The 19,575-nt window shown below is 40.2% G+C and overlaps 1 protein-coding gene across 6 annotated transcripts in view; it reads right to left on the bottom strand.

The window, feature by feature from the left end:
* Positions 1-600: 600 nt before the first annotated feature.
* LOC140479932 (armadillo-like helical domain containing protein 1) overlaps positions 601-19,575 on the bottom strand; it is a 63,301-nt gene continuing 44,326 nt past the window's right edge. For 4 of the 6 annotated variants that reach the window (XM_072574330.1, XM_072574329.1, XM_072574334.1 and 1 more), the window contains 3 exons: positions 19,307-19,436; positions 2,329-2,406; positions 601-1,109 (listed from right to left, as the gene is read on the bottom strand). In XM_072574330.1, the coding sequence (XP_072430431.1) occupies positions 993-1,109; positions 2,329-2,406; positions 19,307-19,436 (325 nt within the window). In that variant the 3' untranslated portion in view covers positions 601-992. The remainder of the gene's footprint in view (positions 1,110-2,328; positions 2,407-19,306; positions 19,437-19,575) is intronic. The other 2 variants (XM_072574333.1, XM_072574335.1) reach the window with 1 other exon arrangement.

Here is a 19,575-nt window from a genome sequence, read left to right as displayed (position 1 = left end):
GATTAATTTTGCAATTAGGTCTGTTCTGTTTGCTAAGAGACCTATAAACGTTGCCTGTGTTTAAGCTAAAGCACAGCAGCCTTTCCAGAGTACACAGAGGGGCTTAACCCCTGTGTTGCTGGATAACCTACGCCAGATGTCGTAATAAATTGTTGAATCAGACCAAGCTGCTAGTGTTTATTTGACCGATTGCGGAACCGAGAGGCCCCTCCTGGGTGTCCAGATTTACAGCATAACTTGAGAACGTATTATTTTCTGTCACCAAAATCAGGAATGTTTGTCTGCAACAGTACTGCAAGATGCTGCTGAGGCATTCTTGCCCCATTCTAATTTGCCTCCCCCGAAACCAGCATTAGTACATTCAACTAGAATCTGCAGCTCATCATTTTCCAAAATGAAAATATTTCCTAGCCATAGTTCATAAAAACAAATTAGAAAGTATAGATTAAATATTTTGAGTAACTTTCCTACAAACGCAGACTTGAGTATCAACAGTTACACACTTCAAATATTTTTAATAGGTTGAAAGACAGGAACAATGGGATAGTTGATACCAGAAATTATACCAGTGTATATTTTATATAAAATACACTCAAATAATTAAGAAATTGAATTTTAATCATTCTAATGGTGTACAGAGCTGGTAATAAACCAATAGCTCGTATTCACATTGTTAAAATCACTTCAAGTACACTAGATAAATGCATAATAATCACTAGTAAAATGAAGTTCCACTACGTTTTAAAATAGAATTAGAAAGTCATTGAGCTAATCCAAGCACAGTTTTGTTCCATCTACCTTAAGTCTATTTGAAAATGTAATCGATTCATTAAAATGTTGCATTCATCTTTTACACGGCTTAAAAAAGGAGCTTCTTCTTGTCATGCTATACCTAAAAGCATTGTTTTATTCTGGTACGTCTTCAACTGTTGGGGTAAACGATAATCAATTATTACAGTAATGCTATTATTCAACTAGTGAAATATATATTTCTACTGCTTATTAAACAACGTTAACTCTGCCTTACTTCCTGGAATATTGACTTTGTTTCCAACCAAAACAGCAGCTTGGACGGAGTCTATCTTCAAGTAAAATCTCTCAGGATCTGTCTATATTGATTTAAAAGATACATACATAAGTTAAAAACAACAAAATACATCACTGTTCTCTCCTGGTCATGATTACTTATTTTCTAGTAAGTTGGTTTTCTATATTCTTTTTTGTTGTTCAAAGGTAGGTTCTTGGATATACTGAATGGTGCAATGAATTTCAGTGCATGCATCACTCAATGATTACTGCAAATCTGGATTAGTAAACACAACATTGTGAAGAAAGATTAGTTGTGATATTTTCTTCTCCTTCCTTCACATCCCCAAAGATTATTTTGTCATATGACAACAACAGAGCAAATGGACAAAGAGTTGTACCTAGGATTACATCAATTATTTGAAGTGCCTTACAGTGATTTTTTTTTCCTACTGTTCTGCTTGTGTCAAAAGCATGTCAACCTGTTACTAATTTGGACAATATTTTTAATAGATCTCAGCAGAGGTTACTGGAAATTACTTGGGCCCAAGAGTCCTGAGGGATCCTTTTCCCTGCCCACTTCAAGGTAACAGAGTACCAGGTCGAGCTCAGCTAATTTAGCAAAGACCAAATCAAATGTAGGAGGTTATCTGCACCCACGCTACAATAGATGAAAGCTGTACCTTCTAAGCAATCAAGGGACAAAAGTTTTTTTTAAAAAAGAGGAAATTTTAAAAAGACAAAAGTAAGTATTCACACTAATTGTCAAAGGTTATATATAATCCAATCCAATATTACCTGAAAATGATTTCAAAACCGTTTTATCTATGTAAAATGACTGTGTAGCTCTATATTTTTTAAAAAGGGGCAATTATAATATGGATAGGATAAATAGACAAGGTCTTTTCCCTGGGGTGGGTGAGTCCATAACCAGAGGGCATAGGTTTTGGATGAGAGGGGAAAGATATAAAAGAGACCTGAGGGGCAACTTTTTCATGTAGAGGGTGGTACGTGTATGGAATGAGCTGCCAGAGGAAGTAGTGGAGGCTAGTACAATTGCAACATTTAAAAGGCATCTGGATGGGTATATGAATAGGAAAAATTTGGAGGGTATGAGCCAGGTGCTGGCAGGTGGAACTAGATTGGGTTGAGATACCTGGTCGGCATGGACAAGTTGGACCAATGGGTCTGTTTCCGTGCTGTATGTCTCTACGACTCAATAAAAAAAAGTTTAGAAAAGTGATGCAATTCCACTCTATTATTGTCATAAGTTACTATAACTAAGAATGATTAAAGAATTACCATGTATAATTCAAAAAGAGTTTCTCCTATGGCTTTTCGTACATTTTCTTCAACAACTGGAAAAGTACGAACCAGGTGCTGAAATTAAAATTATATCGCTTTTAATTGTCATCTAGATGAACAAAATAATACATAATTAATTTTTGAACAGAATGTGCTGAAAACAAAATTCCCTCATGCTTCAAACAATGGAATTTTCAATTTTTTTAATGCCTTTAAGGTAGCATGTGCTATTAATGGAACTTTCCTGTACTGTTAAAAGGGATACCTGCGTTGTAACAGTACTTGAACAATCTCTGTGATGTAACTAGATATAGTTAATTTGCTGTTACACGATTTTACAGATTAGTTGCATCAGAAATTTCTTCTAGAGATCAAAAGTGAAAAATAAAGTGTACACCTGGGCAAAGACAAAATCACCAAGCATCATGCCAACTGAAGTTACAATGTGCTTTGTTTAGGCCTTGATAAGGCAAACAGCTCAACTAACAACCAAAGAGCAGCTAGTTGCACACCTACTCCATTTGAATGAGAGAAATAATTAATATTATCACGACCTGAGATACATATCTATTAATCCTAATCTGAGAATGCTGCTTTGTTGCATCAAAACATAGAGTATAAATGGAGTTTGGTTAAAATAAAGGGAGACTCGGGAGTAAGTTTTAAGGAATAACTTAATTTATGTACTCGTCTGAAACTAGTTAATTAGACAACCAATTTAATCTAGTTCCAGAAGGCTTTGAATTAGGGACCAAAGAAAGAAAGCTCCTTCAGAGTTTTGCTATGGTGTATTAGAATGTAACTAATGTTTTGTGAAACAGGGAGTTTGGTGAAAGAGGGAGAAAATGATCAATCCCTCCTTTTCTCTCATTCTGCTCTTTAATATCCAAGTAGGGTTTTAGGGAATTTGGGGCTTCAGGGGAAGTAGGAGCTAGTGGGGGAGGATAGTGAGACTGAGCAAGAAATAAAAATTGAAACCTGAGGCCTACATACCTATGTGGGAGCCCAGAGAGAGATGAAACGATAGAAGAGAAGACTCAGCGATCAGAAAGAGTGAAAAAAGTGACACCACAGGAAAAGCTGTAAGTTCATTGGTTGGCAAGTCACTCCTAAATTGTATACCCATTCCAAGTTGTTTTCAAATTAAAGGTAAATTTTGCACATTAAAAATTAAAGATCAATAAAAATTAAAAACAAAATAATTTGGAGATGCAGGACTGGGTGATATATTGCACTGTCATGATGTGTGAGCGGGTGGACCTCGTTGTGGTTCTATAATAAATATTAGTTGCTTCACGAACTGCAGCTCAGAGTTAATGAGCTGGAATCGGAGTGTCAAACACTGGGTAGCTGCTCCCAAAGTGCAGTCCGTCATGACCACTGTCTGAGGTCCTTTTGCTGAAGTCAAGCAGAGGGCTATTCCATTATTGGCTGGTCCAGTGCCTCAAATGCATGTAAATATAATTTGATGCAAGGAAGATATGTCTTTGTACAAGCAAATTACTGTTGATGCTGGAATCTGTACTGAAAACATCTGAGGGGACAGAGCAAGATGACATTGAGTCGGAGTTCTGAAGATTAATCTATTTGCAAAACATTAGCTTGCTGTCTGTCCAGAGGGGTCTTTGGTTTGTTTGGATAGAGTTAAACTCCAACGTTTGTTTGTTTCCTTGATATGCGACTGAATTGTGTTTGTGACTCTCTGTATAAATGTATTTTATATATAAATAAAATGAATAAAATATATTTTTGAAATAAATGTGGTGCCACTGTAAGAAGGGTAGTAAGGACAAGCCAGGGAACAGTCAGCCTGACATCGGTGGTGGACAAGTTGTTGGAGGGAATCCTGAGGGACAGGATGGACATGTATTTGGAAAGGCAAGGACTGATTAAGGATTGTCAACATGGCTTTGTGCGTGGGAAATCATGTTTCACAAACTTGATTGACTTTTTTGAAGAAGTAACAAAGAGGATGGATGAGGGCAGAGCGGTAGATGTGATCTATATGGACTTCAGTAAGGCGTTTGACAAGGTTCCCGATGGGATACTGATTAGCAAGGTTAGATCTCATGGAATACAGAGAGAACTAGCCATTTGGATACAGAACTGGCTCAAAGGTAGAAGACAGAGGATGGTGGTGAAGAGTTGTTTTTCAGACTGGAGGCCTGTGTCCAGTGGAGTGCCACAAGGATCAGTGCTGAGTCCTCTACTTTTTGTCATTTACATAAATGATTTGAATGTGAGCATAAGTGGTACAGTTAGTAAGTTTGCAGATTACACCAAAATTAGAGGTGTAGTGGACAGCGAAGAGGGTTACCTCAGATTACAACAGGATCTTGATCAGATGGGCCAATGGGCCGAGAAGTGGCAGATGGAGTTTAACTCAGATAAATGTGAGGTGCTGCATTTTAGGAAAGCAAATCTTAGCAGGACTTATACACTTAATGGTAAGGTCCTGGGGATTGTTGCTGAACAAAGAGACTTTGGAGTGCAGGTTCATAGTTCCTTGAAAGTGGAATCGCAGATAGATAGGATGGTGAAGGTGGTGTTTGGTATGCATTTTTTTTTGTCAGAGTATTGAGTACAGGAGTTGAGAGGTCATGTTGTGGCTGTACAGGACATTGGTTAGGCCACTGTTGGAATATTGCATGCAATTCTGGTCTCCTTCCTATTGGAAAGATGTTGTGAAACTTGAAAGGGTTCAGAAAAGATTTACAAGGATGTTGCCAGGATTGGAGGATTTAGCCATAGGGAGAGGCTGAACAGGCTGGGGCTGTTTTCCCTGGAGCGTCAGAGGCTGAGGGGTGACCTTATAGAGGTTTACAAAATTATGAGGGGCATGGATAGGATAAATAGACAAAGTCTTTTCCCTGGGATCAGGGAGTCCAGAACTAGAGGGAAAAGATATAAAACAGACCTAAGGGGCAACCTTTTCACACAGAGGGTGGTAAGTGTATGGAGTGAGCTGCCAGAGGAAGTGGTGGAGGCTGGTACAATTGCAACATTTAAAAGGTATGTGGATATGAATAGGAAGGGTTTGGAGGAATATGGGCCAGGTGCTAGCAGGTGGGACTAGATTGGGTTGGGATATCAGGTCGGCATGGTCTGGTTGGACCGAAGGGTCTGTTTCCATGCTATACATCTCTATGATTCTATGAACTGTGACACAGGACTCTGCGCTCTACAGTCTGGTCCTCGGGATGCACACAGAGACAAACATCGACTACAGCTGGAGAACGATCAACTCCATGAAAGGTGTTCTTTCGTCTGCCTGAAACCTGTTGGTCTTCCAAAATAAAGAATTGACCCTGACTGAATGTTGTAGACTGACACATTCCAAGGTCCAGGACTAAGTGCTGATGGAAGCACTAAAGCATGGGGCAGCTGCTATGAAGGAGCACTGAGGAAGACCAATATTTGAGGTCGTTCTGGCAAATTAAATGGGGTCCTTTCAGTTATTGAACCCATCCAGTACCTCAAATGCATGTAATTAAAGTCCCTTCATTATATTATTATGACCTTTCTTGCATGTCTTTTCTCTCTCGTCATTTGTTTTCTACTCCACATCCTGACTACTTCTAGGGCACCTGTATACAACTCCCATCAGGGTCTCTTTTCATTTGTAAGAGATGCCTTTGGTTTATTTAGATAGAGTCAAACTCCAGCATTGTTTTATTCTTTTGATATGCTATTGTACAGAACCAAACTACGTTTGTGATTGTAAATATATATTATGAATAAAGTATATTTTTGTAATTAAAAAGCATCAGGGAAGTAGAAGAGTTACCTGGAAGTTGTTTCAGGAGAAAGTCACACAGTGTAGGTTAAGTACTTTAAATTTGGACAGTGTTCAAGGCTGAAAGGGTGTGACTACAAATGAGGCAGGTATAGGGATCCTGATTTTAGCACTGGCAGATCCTCTGCTCTTGACCTTGTCCAATAGGTATGAGGTACTTGCTTCCTTTGTGGATGAGAAAAAGGACTGTAGGAAGTCGTGCAGGAAAAAGGGGCTATATATTTTGTGGTGAACTGGCATCAGTACTGGAAAAAGAAGATACTGTACTGATGGGTTGGACTCCTGCTGAACTGATCTGGGACTAGGATCCTGGCAGAAAGGCTAAGTATGTGATCATTATGGACTGCAGGCAACAGCCCAGTCATTAAAGACCTCCGCAAAGGTTATTAAAGTTTTCAGAACAAGTAATAAGGCAGAGAGTATGTAAAAGGTCAGGAATCTAACTTCAGGCATAGCAGATAAGGGAGGGTGGTCAACACAGCCATTGTACTTAAATGTACACTATTTATATAATGAGATTAGATTATATTACAGTATGGAAACAGGCCCTTCGGCCCAACAAGTCCACACCGACCCGCCGAAGCGCAACACACCCATACCCCTACATTTACCCCTTACCTAACACTAGGGGCAATTTAGCATGGCCAATTCACCTGACCTGCACATCTTTGGACTGTGGGACGAAACCGGAGCACACCCACGCAGACACGGGGAGAACGTGCAAACTCCACACAGTCAGTCGCCTGAGGCGGGAATTGAACCCGGGTCTCTGGTGCTGTGAGGCAGCAGTGCTAACCACTGTGCCACCGTGTCGCACAGATTGAAATTATTGTGGATATTACAGAAATGGCTGCAAAGGGATCAGGGCTGGGAACTAAACATCCAAGGATATGCATTGCATTGAAAGGACAAGCAGATGGTCAGAAGGGGCAGGGTTATTTTGTTAGTGTGAAATATAAATCAATAATAAGAAACACTATAGGGTTGGACAGTGTAGAATCTGTGCAGGGAGTGTGAGGAACTGCAAATGAAAAGAGACCCTGATGGGAGTTGTATATAGGTGCCCTGGCAGTAGTCAGGATGTGGGGCAGAAAACAAATCATGAGAGAAAACACATGCAAGAAAGGTACTAATACAATAATGAAGGGACTTTAATATGCAGGTGGACTGAGAAAATCGGGTTGTTAGGGGATCCCCAGAAAAGGAATTTGTGGAACATCTATGTTTAAAAGGTTTTCTTTGGAGGGGTGCAGCTTGCGGTAGAGCCCAAAGGGAACAGGCAATTCTGGATTTGGTGATGTATAATCAGGCAGATTTAATTAAGGAGCTTAAGGTAAAGGACCAAAATATGACAGAATTCACCCAGCAGTTTGAAAGGGAAAAGCTGGAATCGGATATAACAATGTTACAACTGAGTGAAGATAACTACAAGTACATGAAGGGGGAGCTGGCCAGAGTTGATTGGAAGGGGAACCTAGCACAGAAGTTGTGCAGTAGCAAAAGCAGTAGCAGGAGTTTCTGGGGATAATTTGAGAGGCGCAGTAGAAATTCATACCAAGGAAGAAAGAAACATCAGGAGGACAAGGCAACCATGGCTGACAAGGGAAGCTAGGGACAGCATAAAAGCAAACGAAAAGGCACATAATGTAGCATAGCTTAGCGAGAAGCCTTTAAAAATGAGCAGAGGGCAACTAAGAAACCAAGAAGGGGAGTATTAGAAGAAATATGAAGGTAAGCTATTTATTAATATGCAAGAAGATTGGAAAAAGCTTTTTTTAAGATATCTAAAAGGTAACAAAGTCAAGAGTGGACATTGGTCTGCTGGAAAAGAGAGGCTGGAGAAGTAGCAATGGGAACAACGAAATGGCAGAGGAACTGAATAGGTACTTTGTATCAGTTTCCACAGTGGAACACCCCAGTAACATACCAAAACTTCAAGAATCGGGGGCAGAGGCGAGTGTAGTGGCCACCACTAGGGAAGCTGCTGGGAAAGCTGCAAGGTCTGAAGGTGGTTAAATCATCTAGACTGGATTGACTACAGATAGCTGAGAAAACTATAGAGGCATTGGTGGTGATTTTTCAGGAATCGTTGGATTCAGGAAGGGTCCCAGTGAACTGGCAAATGACTCATTAAACAATCCTATTCAAGAAAGGAAGAAGAAGACAGCAAATTATACGCCACTTAGCCTGACCTCTGTTGTTTGTAAGATTTTTGAGTCCATTATTAAGGGTGAGGTAGTGGAGTATTTGGAAGTGAATGTAAAATAGGACTGAGTCAGCATGGCTTCTTCAACAGGCTAGAGTTTCTGAGTGTGTTGTGTGTTCTTGTTTAGGTCTGTTTAAATCTGTTGTGTAGAAATTGGCGGACTTCGCTTCTCTGGTACCTGTTGTTCCTGAATACGTTGTAGAGGTGTTTTTCCTCAGCTTCTCATAGTTCCTGGGTGATGCAGAGTGTTGTGGCTCATTTAAATAATGTCCTGATGCAGCTCCATTTATGGGTGTTGGGATGATTGCTCCTGTAGTTGAATATCTGGTCAGTGTGTGTGGCTTTTCTGTAAACACTGGCCTATAGCTCTCCATTGGCATTGTGTACTACTGTGACATCTAGGAAGGGGAGTCTGTTATTGTTCTCTTCCTCTTTGGTGAACTTTATACCAGCAAGGATATTGTTTATGTGTTTGTGGATTTCTTCTAATTTGTTGCGTTTCATGATGACAAAGGTGTCATCCACATAGCAGACCTAAAACCTGGGCTGGATCGTGGAAAGGGCTGTTCGTTCTAACCTCTGCATAACTGCTTCTGCTAAGAGTTCATAGGCATCTCATTGACTTATTTGTACGTCTTGTCATTGAAGATGAAGTGGGTTGTGAGGCACAGGTCTACTGATTTGAGGATGCTGTCCTTGCTGATGGAGTTGGTGCTGTCAGGTGTTTGTGTCCTTGCCTCGTCTAGCAGTGAGGCCAGTGTTTCTTTGTCTAAGATGATATTGATATGAATAGGGCTGTCACATCAAAGGAAACCATGACCTCGTTGTCCTCTACCTTCGTGCCTTTGATGATGTTAAGGAATTCCTGGGTGGAATGGATGGAGTGGCTTGAGTCTTCTACTAGGTATTTCAGTTTGCGTAGCAGTTCCTTTGCTAGTCTTGGTCTACTGGGAAGACAGACTATGGGTCTGGGGGGGGGGGGGGGGGGGGGGGGGGGGGGAGTTGTTTATGTACCATTGGTGATCCATACAAACAGGGTTTGTTTAATGCACCAGGTTTCATTCTTTGGAGGTCCGTCTTGTGAAGTTTCCTCAGGGTTGCTGTAATACAGTTTTCTAGCTGAGGAGTTAGGTCCATCACCAACTGTTGGTAGGTGTTGGTATCTGTGAGTATTGTGCTTTTTCAATGTATTGTGTTCTGTTCAGGATGACAGTCTTGCACCTTTTGTCTGCCAGTAGGATTACAATATTTCTGTCTTTTCTGAGTCCTTCCAGGGCTTTCCTTTCCAGTGTGTTGAGGTTGTTCCCGGTTTCTTTCTGCTTAGTGTCAGTGCTACTGTCTGTCTGTTGGCCTGCTGTCTTTCAAGGTGGATTTCACTATTTCTAACAAGTCTTTTTTTGTCTGCATCCCTGTGCTTGAAGTTCATCCCTTGTACAAGGATGGCTTTTTCTGTACCTGAGAGTGGTCGGTCTGACAGGTTCTTTGTCCAAATTTCTGAATTTCCATGTTATTGATGTGCGCAAGCTTGGCCAGTTTTTCTTATGGGGCAAGTCTTTTCTTTGTCTTGGTCCGCTGTTGTTTAGTGTTATGGCTCATTCTAGCATACTTATCCATTCATGGTCAGTCATGTTAGTGTACAGTTTGATGTGATGAATTTAAAGAAACCCATACCAACAACCAGTAGAACAATCGTCATATACAAAATACCCTGCAAGGACTGCAACAAACATTACATTGGACAGACTGGCAGGAAACTAACCACCAGCATACATGAGCACCAATCAGCCACCAAATGACACAACCAACTATTACTAGTATCCATACACACAGATGAAGAGGGACACCAGTTCAACTGGGACAATACATCCATTCTGGGACAGGCTAAACAAACACACACACAGGAATTCTTAGAGATCTGGCATTGAAACCGGAACTCCATTAACAAACATATTGATTTGGACCCCATTTATCAACCTCTCAGAAAAAGAACCGGATGTGATATCAACCACCACAACAGTCCAAGACAGATAAATTAGGTGAAAGTGAGGACTGCATGTGCTGGAGATCACAGTCGAAGAGTGCGGTACGTAATCTACTGTGTCCATTGTACCCGTTGTGGGCTCCTCTATATTGGGGAGACAGGATGCCAATTTGCGGATCATTTCAGGAAACATCTCTGGGACACCCGCACCAACCAACTCCACCGTCCTGTAGCTGAACACTAACCCCCCCTCCCATTCTGCCAAGGACATGCAGGTCCTGGGCCTCCTCCATCATCAAACCCTAACCACCTGACGCCTGAAGGAAGAACGCCTCATCTTCCATCTTGGGACACTTCAACCACATGGGATCAATGTGGATTTCACCAGTTTCCCCAATTCCCCTTCCCACACCTTATCCCAGTCCCAATCTCGGCACCGCCCTCTTGAACGGTCCATCTTCCTTCCCACCTATCTGCTCCATCCTCCGACCTATCACTTTCACCCCCACCTTCATCTACCTATCACGTTCCCAGCTACCTTCCCCCAGAACCAACCCCCTCCCATTTATCTATCGGCCCCTTTGGCCCACAAGCCTCATTCCGAATGAGGAAGTTATGCCCGAAACTTCAACTCTCCTGCTCCTCAGATGCTGCCTGAGCGGTTGTGCTTTTCCAGCACCACACTCTTCAATCAAGGCAGATAAATAGCTTGCAGGACACCAGCACTTCATCGGAGGCTTATTGATGATGTTACCTAGCATGGTGACAAAATGTCTGAGAACAAATCTACAACCTGATATTTACTTCTGTTTGCTTGTCTGTTTCTCAGTTCGCCATGTAGACATGCTAGTTAGTTCTGATCGTAAGGGTGAGACAAGTTCCATAGAATCAAACAACTATAGTATATTATTTTGAAATTCAACTAAAATGTTCTTAATTTAGATTTAAAGCAATATAGGCTTTTTTTTTTAAGTGCAAAGTCATAGTTTTGTTTCAAAATGGAAACTATTAGTGGTTTCAAGACACCAAGAATAATTTAAAAGGATGGAAGCTTATTAAAATTTGAAATGAGGTACATCAAGGGGGTTTGGTTAGCTCAGTTGGCTGGATAGTTGGTTTATGATGCAGGATGATGTCAACAGTGTGGGTTCAATTCCCACGCTGGCTGAGGTTACCATGAAGGTCACATCTTCTCAACCTTACCCCTCTCAATGACCTTCAGATTAATTTCACCAATTGTCTCTCTGAAAGAACAATTACCAATGGTCCTTGGGGATTATGGTGACCTTACCTTACAAATAGTTTTATGAGAACTAAGAATATGATTAAAAAGAATTTCGGAAAACTTACAGAGCACGAGAGTTTTTAAAAACAGTAGCCAAGTTATTTATAAGTATACCCATAAGAGAAGAATTGTTATGCAATTTGTAGGTTATCAAATGACAGTTGTAGGTTTGGTTTCAGTGTTTCACATTTGACTTTTCTGAAGGAAAGCGGATAAAGTGCATCCTAAGTGGAGTCTGAGCAGAGAGTGAGGCAAGTGCTATCATGATACACAAAGAACATTTTAGATAAGTTAGGTTAAAATATGACAAAACATCAGACATCAGTAGAGCAAATCCTTAGAGATAAGCAAGAAAATTGTTGAGACGTCTGAAATTAAATATTTCAGAGATCTATTGTATTGAGTCTTCAAAGGACTGGGGAATGGCTAATGTAGAACCCACTTTTGAGAAGAAAAGAACAACTAATCTGGGTAAATATGGCTTTGTAACCTTAACATTTTACAATATTTAAGAATTAGGTTTACCCAGTATCTAGAAAAAGGGAAAATATAGGTAATTTGGATTTCAAAACAGGTGACAGTGCTTGACACATCTCGTACATACTTATTTTAGAGGTCACATGACATCAGGTTATAGTTCAACAGGTTTATTTGAAATCAAAAGCTTTTGAAGCGTAGGTGTAGTGAGACAGAAGAGCACAAAGACACAGAGTTTATAGGCAGAGAGACAAAAGATCATACTACTGGTGTGAGAGTGTTGGATAATAAGTCCTGCAGGTGACCAAGAGTGTTAGATGGTGTGAGTAATGTGTCAACAGCTGAATAACATCATCAACTTGCCTAACCAGACTCTTTAACTAGACAAAATCAAAGTTCTCAGCCGAGGGCTCAATTTCTGGCCCACTACCAAAATTGACCCTCTTGGTCTCACAGCAGACACAGACACAGAGAAATTCATCAGGCGTTATGAGGGTCTGGGAATGCTTCAATGAACCCCAAGAAGTCAGCAGCGAGGCCATGACACAACTAAACAGTCAACAGAGAGATTCGTGGTTCAATGACCAATGGAGGAGTCGTCAAATTGGACCCCTCTGGAAGGCCATTGTTTCAGGGATGACATGCGTGCTCAAGTTGTCAGGAGATGCGTTAATGCCAGATTCATCAGCCGCACTCATAAGATAGCACAGTGCGTCACCCAAGCACAACGCAATGCCATCCATGCTCTCAAGAACAATCGCAACATTGTCATCAAACCAGCAGACAAGGGAGAAGCCAGCATCATACAGAATAGAATGGACTACTACAAAGAAGCACACTGACAACTGAACAACCAGGAACACACTCAACTACTTGCCGATCCAACAAAAGAACACACCTGTTAATTCAATCTCCAGATCTTCAGAGTATCCTATATACTCTCATCCAGCATACTTTTGCATAGAGAACTTCTACTGCCCTCCGAAGATACACAAAGCCAACACACCTAGATGTCCTATTGTATCATGCAAAAGGACCCTGTATGAGAACCTCTCTAGCTATGTCGAAGACATCTTGAAACCTATGTACAAGGAACCCTCAGCTTCTGTTGCGACGCTACAGATCTCTTGCAGAAACTCAGCACCCACAGACCAGTCAAACTAGGATCATTCCTCCTCATAATGGACATTTCAGCACTCTACACCATCATCCCCCATGATGATGAAATCATTGCAACAGCCTCAGTACTCAGTACCAACAACTGTCAATTTCCAACATCATCTTACGACTCATCTGCTTCATCCTTGATTGTAATGTCTTCACCTTCAAAAACCAGTTCTCCATCCAGACATGCAGAATGGCCATAGAAGAAAGTGAGGACTGCAGATGCTGGAGATCAGAGCTGAAAATGTGTTGCTGGAAAAGCGCAGCAGATCAGACAGCCTCATTCCTGAAGAAGGGCTCATGCCCGAAACGTCGATTCTCCTGCTCCTTGGATGCTGCCTGACCTGCTGCGCTTTTCATACAGAATAGCCATGGGGAGCAAATTTGCACTCCAACATGCCAATAGTTTCATGCACAAGTTTGAGCAAGACTTCTTTGTTACGCAGGACCTCTGACCAATGCTATACATCAGATACATCAACGACATTTCTTCCGTTGGATTCATGGCAAGGAATCACCACAAAACTACATAGCAACACCAACAAGTTTAATCTGTTAGGACATGGGGTAAATCCTTCTGGTATTTAAACCAGCTACACAGAAAATACTCACCCCATGCTGTAATCTGTTAAAATTCGAGAGGCAAAGAACTATCCCAGAGGTCACTATTTCAAGCAAAAATTAACAATTTTATTCTTTAAGAGAATAAACAGAGAACATTAAAACAACAGCTATATACAACTCCTTTCTCTTAAACCTGTCTTTTATCTCCCACTCTACAATACATGTCCAATAAAAAAGTCCCAATTTAAGATTTACAAAAAAAAAATCACGTTTCAAAACCAGTCAGCTTTGCCAATTCTCCTTTGTAGATTTTCCTCTATAGATTCCCTCCAGGTTGGCCTCGATGTATAGCTGCACAAACTCCCCAGAGACAGGTACCTTTCAAAGAGTTCTTCAGCTAGCGGTCTACTTCTGTTGGTCTTTTGGCAGTTCTTTCCCGAGCTGTTCAACGTGTCTAGTTTTATACCCCAAAACATCGGCTCGTTTCATTGGTTTTAATATTATCAAAATATTAAATTCAAATTTGATTGGATTTTGGTATCTTGGGGCTTAATTTAAACTGATTGGCTGAATTTGAATTTGTTTTTGTTTCATGGCAACCCATCTGCTATTTCTTTCGACCAAGTGTTACATTGTTACTTTGTTCAGGACACTCTGCGCTTTCAGTCCTTGCTAGCTTTTCAACTCTCTTAAAAAGGTACAATATACTTCTACACCTTGATAACATATCCCACCAGACTTACCATGGACTACTATTCAGAATCAGTCTCATTCTTGGACACAAGCATCTCCATCAAGGACAGTCACCTCAATACCTCACTCTACCACAAGCCCACAAATAACCTCACGATGTTGCACTTCTCTAGCTTCCATCCTAAACATGTTAAAGAAACTAGCCCTACTGACAAGCCCTACATATGCACAGGATCTGCTCGGATGAGGAGCAACAGGACAGACACCCTCATGAGAATGGATACAATGCTCAACTCATCAATGGCCAGTTCCATGTGCCACTGTGACAAACCTCAATGACCCCCCCCTAAGATAGACACCGGATGTAACTGTTACAATACACTTCATCATCCACTACTCCCCTGGAGTGGAGAAACTATATCAAGTTCTTCACAGCCTTCAACATGTAATCGATGACGATGAGCAATCCCACCAAGATCGGATTCCTCCTACAGTCCTAAGATGTGCAGATTAGGTGAATTGGTCATGCTAAATTGCCGTGGAGTTAGGTACATTAGCTAGGGGGAATGGGTCTAGTTTGGTTACTTTTCAGAGGGTCGGTGTGGACTAGTTGGGCCAAATTTCCACACTGTAGGGAATCTATTCTAATCCGTACCCATCACCTCTCACCTTCAAACAACCACCAAACCTTAAACAGACCATTGTTCACAGCAAATTACCCAGCCTTCAGGATAACATTGACCACAACACCACACAACCGTGCCATGGTAACTTCTGCAAGACATGTCAGATGACTGACATGAATACTACCATCACACATGGGAACACCACACCACATACACAACAGATGCTCATGTGACTCAGCCAACGTTGTCTATCTCATAAGCTGCAGGTAAGGATGCCACAAGACATGGTATATTAATGAGACCAAGCAGACACTATGACAATGGATGAATGGACACCACACAATAATCACCACACAGGAATGTTCCCTCCTAGTCAGGGAACACTCCAGCGGTCAAAGACATTCAGCCTCCGATTCTCAGGTAAGTGTCATCCAAGGTGGACTTCAAGATACATAACAACACAGAATCGGCAAGCAAAAACTGATAGCCAAGTTTTGTATTCACGAGGACAGCCTCAACTGTGACCTTGGGTTTGTGTTACACAACATGTGACTCCACCATATTTCTGCATCCATTAAAATCCTTCCTTACTGTCCCTTTTTGACACCATCACCTTGATAAATTGTTATAATCTCTCTACTTTAATTAATTTGTATAGTTTTGAATTATTTATTACCTCAGCATGCAAGTCTTAAACCTGTCATGTTATTCCAGTCATTTAGTTTGGCTCCAGCACCATCTTATTTTTAAATTTTTGTAATTATTACTTTATATCACTTAATCAGATTATAGGTCATCCTTTTGCTTGTTGTTCAGCTGTTGACACTTTACTCATACTGTTTGACACTCTTGGTCACTTGCAGAGACTTATTATCTGACACTCCACTCATTCTAGTTGTATGACCCTCTCTGCTCTTGATCTCTCTACCTTTAAACTCTGTGTCTTTGTGTTCTCCTATCTCATTGCACCTGCACTACAAAAGCTTGTGATTTAAAATAAGCCTGTTGGGCTATAACTTGGTGTCATGTGACTTCTGACTTTGTCACTTTGTTCTGATTTGGAGATGCTGGTGACAATCTGCTTGATTTTCAACTAAGATCAGTCATAATTTAATTGGTTCTTTTTCCATTGTAATACCTCTACCAGAGACCACTTGCATCTAATTGGCACTCCTCTCTCGTAACTGTAAATGTTGTTTTTCCTTTAGACTTTTTTTTCTTGTGAATTGTCCTGATAAGTACAAGATGTAAAGCTTGACAAAGTGAGTCTCTCTGCACTAACATACAAAGCATATTAGATTTGAAACATTAACTCTGCTCTTCTCCCTTTAGATGCTGCCAGACCACTACAGCCGATTGTGGAAAATCTGGAATTAAGAGTATAATGGTGACCATGAACCTCTTGTCAATTGTAGTTGACTAATGTCCTTTAGGGAAGGAAACAGACATCTATATCTGGTCTAGCCTACATGCACTATGGTTAACTCTTAAATGCCCTCTGAGCAATTATGAATGGACAATAAATGCTAACCTAACCAGTGATGCCTACATCCCAGGAATGAATAATGAGTAATAAATATCTCCTGAGTTGCTCTAGCAATTTATTTTGCTTTCAGATTTACAACATCTGTACGTTTTGTTTTAGTCCTATTCAATTTGCATCAATGATTTGGATAGGCCTAGAGTGAGTATTATAAAAATTTGAAGGGGATTCCAAAATTAAAGCTAAAATTTTCAGAAAATGATAAATGACATGAGATGACATTGATAATATTATCAGAGAATAGATTAATGAAATGGGAAAGCAAATTCAGTTTGTAACTGGACAATATATGCGCCGATGAAGAATCATCTAGACTCGAAACATTAGTTTGCTTTCTCTCCACAGATGCTGCCTAACCCGCTTGATCTCCAGCGCTTTTTGTTTTCAATATGTGTTCTAATTTCTTTTGCAATGCAGAAATAATTTGTTTCAGGGTTACAGCCTTTAATTTTTTTGTTAGTGCCACAGGTGCATATAAGCTTACAGGAGCCAACTTGTCCTGTACAGGTCACATGCAGCTTAGAGGGAACATTGGGTTTGAAGTGTTATATTTTATAGCGGTATCAGTGGCTGTACTCGTAGCTGTAGACAAAGTAGGATTAATCAGAATGCATCAGAGAAGGGTCAAAACATCCCAGAAATGCCCATCTAGCAGGATGTTTGTCCTCAGTTTTAATGTCCAAGATCTTTTCCAGAAGCATCAATTCAGAAAGCTGTGCTTTAGTTGTGATGCTTTAGAAAAAGTTCTGATAGTTGCTATAGCCCAGTCTGTTAGTCATAACAAGTGTAATCTTTACTGTGGCACACAAGGTGATTACAGCTGTCAATTTTCAAGCTGGGAAAGCACAAAGGACATTGATAAAATGTGCTCTTTGCCAAGACTCCTCAATTCATATATTTTAACAATGTTTCTGAAAAGAGCATGTCATCAACAGTTTCAGTGTTGTTGTAACGTGAAGGGTTGTTAGGGCTGTTGATCGGCACACATTTGTAACTGTGTATTCCAGATGTACTTTTATGAACTAAGTAGTCCTTCCCTAAATGTGTAGCGATTTGTGATCAAAGAATGGTTTCTTGTACCTGAATTCATGACATTACTGGAAACTGTCATGATGTTTTATTTGCTGTTTCCAGTTTGTTTTTTCTTTAGTTTTCTCCCCATTGCTGCCAATTTGCTTGGTACCATAGTTTTTCACATGTAAACCAGTCAGTACCAACAGGACGGCAACACAATTGAGTTTGATTCCATCTTTGACCTCATCTAAATATTTGCACTTTCCAGAGTCTGGAACAGATGTCTAGTTTATAGATAGTGAGCTAACTAATTAGCTTTATGATAACGTGACAGCTTCATGGTAACGTTTAGTAATACTAAATCTCATTGAAACCTTCATTTCATTGAAAATTCTAGCATAATGGACAAGGTAGATGCAGGATGTATGTTCCTGATTATGGGGGTGCCCAGAACCAGGGGTCACAGTCTAAGAATATGTGTAAACTATTTAGGACTGAGATGAGGAGAAATGTCTTCATTCAGAGACGAGTAAGCCTGTGGAATTCACTAATACAAAGCTGCCAAGACCAAAACATTGCATGGTTTCAAGAAGGAGCTGGATATAGCACATGGAGCTGAACGCATCAAACGGGTGGGAGGAGGAATCAGGAATAGACTATTCAGGTAGATAATCAGCCATGATCACATTGAATGCTAAGGCAAGCTTGATTGGCTGAATGGCCTCCTCCTGTACTAAGGTACATTGATTAATGTTTTGGATAGAATCAGGAAAAGTTGGGAAAATCATGCAAGATGGTCAGCAGTGAGCTTTGCACTGTAAAGAGCAAATGTCCTTCTTTCCATTCAAGTGTCAACTGGCGAGATGAGATTCTCACCTATGAGCAATGAGAGCCATATCTGCATTCACTTGCAAGCATGAATATCCTTACTATTACTTCATCCTGCTTCAATGATATGTCATTTCCCATTCTCCCACTCATTGGATAGAAATTAGATAGCAGCAATTCCCAACCTGAAAGTCAGTGGTAAACTGGTGATTCCAGGCCTCCATCTTCGACATCACACACTAACATCTCAGGACAAGTCTGCACAGCGACCACACACACCCCACACCCTTGTCATTAGTTCAATTTCACAATTGCAATCAATTGTTTAAAAAATATATAGTACTTGTATTTTAAAGATTAGTTTTAACAACAAGTAAAGTACTTTTATTTCTGTTGTAATTAGATTGGATAGAAAAATTTGAACCATTTGGGGAATATTCAATGATTAATACAGAAATTTCAGTTTTTCATTAATATTGATGAAATACTGATACACATTACTGATTGAAACATTTATGTATTGAAATTTTCTAATCTAATTTTGAAATTATTTATTTTCTTCAACTTCAATTATAACACCAGGCTGTAGAAATAAAAAAAAATTGTCATGAATGAACACACATTACCCTCCATGATGCGGAAGGTAATTTTGTCAATTTCACGTAGTTGGCAGGGAAGTTTAACCATCAGCAACAAGTATTTGGTAATCATGGGCTCATTCTTTTTCAACGGCTTCCCAACTGATGCCAAGTCACACTGCCAGCAATACTTGGAACATTACTCCCTTAAGATGCTTACTTCCAATGTCAAACTGGCTTGTCTTTGGCTGTCAGCATGATTCAGATTTCCCATAGCAATCATGAGGTGATGCACCACTCTAAGTTGCAACAATTCCTCAGCTATCTCAGCAGATTCTTGAATGAGTAAACTGTGAAAGGCAAAAAGTTAACAGATAACACAAATACTGTAATTAGAATGATTAATAAAAATAATAAACTCAATGAATTTTGTCTTTTTTTAAACCAAAAATTTGTTTTACATCTCTCCAAAATAAATAGGTTCTCACA

This window comes from Chiloscyllium punctatum, chromosome 7 (assembly GCF_047496795.1).
Source record: "Chiloscyllium punctatum isolate Juve2018m chromosome 7, sChiPun1.3, whole genome shotgun sequence".
Lineage (NCBI taxonomy): Eukaryota > Metazoa > Chordata > Chondrichthyes > Orectolobiformes > Hemiscylliidae > Chiloscyllium > Chiloscyllium punctatum.
Note: the sequence above shows the minus strand (reverse complement) of the source record. Positions and strands in the feature narration are given on the sequence as shown.